The sequence below is a fragment of the Octopus bimaculoides genome, chromosome 21, assembly GCF_001194135.2.
Source record: "Octopus bimaculoides isolate UCB-OBI-ISO-001 chromosome 21, ASM119413v2, whole genome shotgun sequence".
NCBI classification, from domain to species: Eukaryota; Metazoa; Mollusca; class Cephalopoda; order Octopoda; family Octopodidae; genus Octopus; species Octopus bimaculoides.
Genome location: NC_069001.1, coordinates 32,067,011 through 32,072,766, shown reverse-complemented (window position 1 = coordinate 32,072,766; position 5,756 = coordinate 32,067,011). Strand labels below are relative to the sequence as shown.

The 5,756-nt window shown below is 33.5% G+C and overlaps 1 protein-coding gene across 1 annotated transcript in view; it reads right to left on the bottom strand.

Moving 5' to 3' along the window:
• Positions 1-399: 399 nt before the first annotated feature.
• Positions 400-5,756, bottom strand: part of LOC106880930 (complement C4-B) — a 50,041-nt gene continuing 44,684 nt past the window's right edge. The window contains exons 35-38 of the mRNA XM_014931106.2: positions 5,554-5,646; positions 3,335-3,409; positions 2,583-2,709; positions 400-800 (exon numbers count right to left, since the gene is read on the bottom strand). Of these exons, the coding sequence (XP_014786592.2) occupies positions 665-800; positions 2,583-2,709; positions 3,335-3,409; positions 5,554-5,646 (431 nt within the window). The 3' untranslated portion in view covers positions 400-664. The remainder of the gene's footprint in view (positions 801-2,582; positions 2,710-3,334; positions 3,410-5,553; positions 5,647-5,756) is intronic.

The following is a 5,756-nucleotide window of genomic DNA, read 5'->3' as shown; positions in this document are numbered from 1 at the left end:
ACAATGAGCTAACTAAATAACTTGCAAGACAAGATCCCTCAACTGAAGCAGGGGAATAGGATTGAGGGACAGAAAAGAAGAGTCATATACATACTCTAGTATCTAACATATATATATATATATATATATACATACATATATATAGACACACACACATTTATATATATATATATATACATGCATATATATTTATATACATACAGACATATATATATACATATATAGATAGATATGCATGCACGCACACACACACAACTGAATCATTCCTACATGACTGGAACTTTCACTGCAATAATGGAAAGAAAATTCAGATTTAAGGAGAGCAAATCTTGGAGAAGATAGATAAGTGGGGGTGTGGTGGAGGGGGAATATAAATGAAAGAAAGACAAAGACCAAATATTAAAAGTATAAGGAATGAATTTATTCAAGGAATATGGTTAAAATAGACACTAGTCTTTTGGCGCCATTAGATTTGGATTCTTTACACTTAGAATAAATGCAAAAAGTGAGGAACCATTTCTGGAAGGTTATTTATCATTCTTTTATGCTCTATGCAGAAATATATCTTTTTATGAAAATTTCCCATAAAATCTTTTTTTTTTTAAATTTCATTTTATTTTTCATAATTCTTTAAAGCTCAAAATGCTTTCTGGTTCCAAATGGATTATTTTCTATAAACCTTACATAGATTATGTCTTGTAATACTTCCGGTTTTAGTTTTGAAAGCTAGAATTGTTTTCTTTGCATATTGATTAAGTTCTTCTGCAATGAAACCAGTCTTGTCGAGCCAAAATTTATTCCTGCAAAAGTGGGGAAAAAAAGAAAAGATAAAATCAAACCAATAGATGTGGGTGTAGGCATGTGGCTGTGTGGTTTAGAATCTCACTTTGCAACCTTGAGATCTCAGGTTCAGTTACACTGCATGACACTTTGGATAAAATATATTTTCTACAGGCACAGGAGTGACTGTGTGGTACGCAGCTCGCTTACCAACCACATGGTTCTGGGTTCAGTCACACTGTGTGGCACCTTGGGCAAGTGTCTACCACTATAGCCTTGGGCCGACCAAAGTCTTGTGAGTGGATTTAGTAGATGGAAACTGAAAGAGGCCCATCATATATATATATATATATATATATATATGTGTGTGTGTGTGTGTGTGTGTATGAAAGAAACAGAGCATCTTGAAATAAATACAGTAACAAAAGGGTTAAGATGGTTTTGTGAGGGAAAATGTATGAGTTTGTGTCTATAAATACATTGCTGTGACAGCATACTGAAATAAAGTATGAAACCATAAATCTATAAGCTACATAATGGGAATACTGTATTTCAACTTTATCTTCTTTCAGTTCAGCTGTATCATTGTTTATATTTTGGTCATACAGGATGTAAAACTTGTATTTCTGACTGTGATGTAATATGTAATTGCTCTCAGCCTCTAAAGTGCTATACCATTGCTCTGGTTTTGTTGTCATCCACTCGTCACAAATAACTGGTAGGCAGATGAAAATTTAATATTCCTTTTAATTTTCTAGGAAGACTTTTTCATTTAGACATGATAAACAAATGTTTTATAAAAAGAAACAAAAATTCATTAATTAATATAAGACACTTATTAGGTGTGGGTTATGTATGCTGGGGAAGGAAGTATAATAAAATGATGTGGCCTCCCCACATAACTGCCAATATTTTTTGTAAGTCTGAGCTAACAGATGACGATAATTTTGCTTGTTTGGAAGATTGTCTCATTAGATTTACTTCAAACAACTTGTGGATGCAAGTGCTACGAGTTGAAAGCTCTGCATACCAGATAAATGCTAGCAAGTTTATGGGGTCATCAGGAAAGAATGTGTACCCTTTAGCATTCAGATTACTCTCTCTAACATAATGCTTATTTATGCACTTTGATTTGAATTAAAGACATGTGATCTCATAGCTTTGAGATTTTGAAGATGTGATTCTTCAAACTTTCTACTTGTTTCAGTCATTAGACTGTGGCCATGCTGGGACATGGCCTTGAAGAAGTTTTAGTCAAAGAAAGCGACCCCAGGTCTTTCAATATTATTGTATTATCAGTTCGTCTGTCTTTATGTTCTGAGTTCAAATTCCGCCGAGGTCGACTTTGCCTTTCATCCTTTCAGGGTCAATAAATTGTACCAGTTTTATACTGGGGTCGATCTAATTGATTACCCACCACCACCACCACCACACCAACAAATTTCAGGCCTTGTGCCTTAAGTAGAAAAGAATATTGTATTATCAGTAACAATTAACATACTTTACAAATTTATGTTCATCCAGTTCCCTAATCTATGGCACTCAGTCCCTCAATCCCGATTATGGCTGTATTAAATGCAGAACAATTTTTGGTATGGTAAAAACAAAGCAAAATGCATGCCTTATATGCTGGTGAATATCGTACATTGTTCAACTGATCAAATAACTGGAATGATCACCATTCAAATAGGCAGAAGGTTCCTTTACTTGATGTGCTCCCCTATTTCACTATTTACCTTCTTTCGAAGCTAATCCCTAAATGGCTGTGTTATCTTCTGGAAAAGTCAGAATCAAATACTTACACTTGTTTATTGTATTTAACATATTTGTTTGACATAACCAAATATGTGTGGCCATTCTCCAGGTAGGGACAGTCACAGATTCCTCTCTGCAAAATAACCTCTCTGTTCTCAAGGTTTTGCAAGTAACCTGCAAATAAAGAAAGGGACACATCTCAGGATATCAGATCATCGACTTAGTATAACTTAGAACACACAAGCAATGATGGTACACCAAGTATAACTTGGTACATACAAGCAACTTGACATATTAAAATAATGACTGAGTGTAACTTGGTACATCAAAGTAAATATTGAGTGCAACTTGCCACCAACTATTCTGCCTTCCCTGTCTCAATCCATTTGCCTCTCTTTTTAAATTCGTTATCTTTAATCAAACCATTAGTATTCATATTATTCTGCCAAATGTAATGTTTGTTTATTTATATTGTTTTTAAAACATAATCATGCATTATCTTGAGCTGTCGACGATGTGATTGCTTAGTTTTAGAATGACATTGTAGGGATGAGGTGAGAGGTTAGATCTGGTCAGTTTCACTATAAAACAGGTTAAATATTTTGGTCTGAAGGGTTAATCACCAAATCCATCTTGTAACCTTCATACTACCAAGGTCTACACAACAAACCCACTTGAAATATCTAATCTATTAAATCAAGCCTCCTCTATCCTTGTTAAGATTAACAGACCAGCAAAACACATTAAAACATGTGAGACATTTTGCTACAAAGTGTTTTGACTCATTGTGTCTTCTTACCTGCTAACAGGGATACAACTCTACCACGTGCCATTCCTTCCATGTCGAATGGTTGTGTTACATTGACCACCATTACTGAATGAAAGACAGGATTAAAAATAAGATTAGAATAAGTTTAAAATAGGATTGAAATTGGTTAACAATATTATTAAAAAGAGGACTGGAAATATGATAAAAATATTCTTAATAAAATTAAAAATATGATTATAACTATATTTAAAATAGGATGTTTGATTGAAATGCTAATATGGTGATATGAGAATTTTATAAACTTTGAAGAGAAAGTGAAATAATTCTTTTTTTAATAGTATATCTCAAAAAACACATGCATAAACAACCTTGCTCAGACGGGAATTTTTTAGGTGCAATCCCATGGTCATTCATGACCGAAGGGGGTACTTATTTTTACTTTATTGGGTTAAAAACCCTTTTGGATAGAGAAAATAAACTTAGTTAAAAATACAATTAAAATATAGGATAAAGAATCTGATTAGAATATTCCTAAAAAGATGATTATAACCATAACTAAAATTGGATATTTGATTAAAATATTAGTTTTAAATTTTAGTACAAGGCCAGTAATATTAGGGGAGGGGATAGGGCGATTACATCACCCCACCCCTGCTCAATTGGTACTTATTTTATCAACTCCACAAGGGCAAAAGGCAGGGTCAACCATGGCAGGATTTGAACTCAAAATGTAGAGTTAGATGAACTACTGCTAAGCCATCTGTATTTGATTAAAATATTAGTAATATGAATAAAATATGATGAAACTGGTTAAAAATTAGATTAAAAATAGGGCTGTAATATAATTAAAATGTAAGATTAAAAATTTGATTAGAATATTCTTCGAAATATGATTATAATTTAAAAAAGATTTCAAAAAGTAATAAAAATTAGGATTAAAGATATGTTTAGAATATTCAAGATTTAATTAAAATATATAAAAAAAACGTAATTCAAAATATGATTACAAACATGATTGTAATATAGTTAACCCAGGGTTTTACATGGTAGATTGGTTTTGTGAGGCATTTTGCAAATCAATATAATATAAAATGAGGGAGATAGGTTTTTTTAGTGAAATTATTTAATATACAAAAGGACCTAAATAAAATTTAAACAATTATCTATTAAAACTGAGAAAATAAATTCAATTATCATGTACATATGTGCGTGTGTGAATACATATAAACACAAATATATATATGGATATGGATATATATATCTATATATAGATATATATGTTTACATATATGTATGTGTGTGTATATATATATATATATATATATATATATATATATATGTCTGTAATATATACATATAGGCGTGGAGGCGCAATGGCCCAGTGGTCAGGGCATCGGACTTGCGGTTGTAGGATCACGGTTTCAATTCCCAGGCGTTGTGAGTGTTTATTGAGCAAAAACACCTAAAGCTACATGAGGCTCCAGCAGGGGGCAGTGGCGAACCCTGCTGTACTCTTTCACCACAACCTTCTCTCACTCTTTCTTCCTGTTTCTGTTGTACCTGTAATTCAAAGGGGCCAGCCTTGTCACACTGTTTCATGCTGATTCTCCTCAAGAACTACGTTAAGGGTACATGTGTCTGTGGAGTGCTCAGCCACTTGCACGTTAATTTCACAAGCATATATATAGACACACACACATACATACATACATACATCTTTTGCTAGTTTCAGTCACTTGACTGTGGCCAAGCTGGGGCATTGCCTTGAAAGGTTTAGTTGAATAAATGAACATAAAAACACCTCTTTTGCTGAATGACTAATTTATGGGGATGTAAACAAACTAACACTGGATATTTAGTTTTGGATGAGTGACAGACACAAATGCAAGAACACAACACAACACACACAGACACACACACACACATGTATGCTGGGCTACCACACAGTTTCCATCTACCAAATTCTGTCACAAGGCATTGGTCAGCCTGAGGTCAGCTTAGGGTCAGTTTGGGGAACATTACAGAACAGATACCAAGTGAGCTCAGTAAGTCAAGTCTGAGATCCAGTTTCAAATTCTAGTCTCAGCTAATGTCTTTAGAAAAACCTGTTGGATGGATTTTTGGAAAAAGCAGAGAATCTTAAAGGATGTGTGTAGAATAATTTTGGATGAAGAAGAGGGGGTGTGGGGAATGATTTGGGAGGAGGAAGATGGGGTGGTGTGAAATAAATAAAGGAATTAAATATTTACCGATTTGGTCCTTAATGCAAGCTTTTTTCTCTAAAAGGTTCATGTTGATGCTCATCAACAGGCTTCTGTCCTCATAACATGTGATACATTCCCCTGTGGAAGAAACATAAAATATTGCAAAATATTTCTGCGAGGGATGAAACTCTTCATGTTTGTAGTGCTCCCGTATTCATTTATTTATTTATTTATTTTGTGTATGAGAA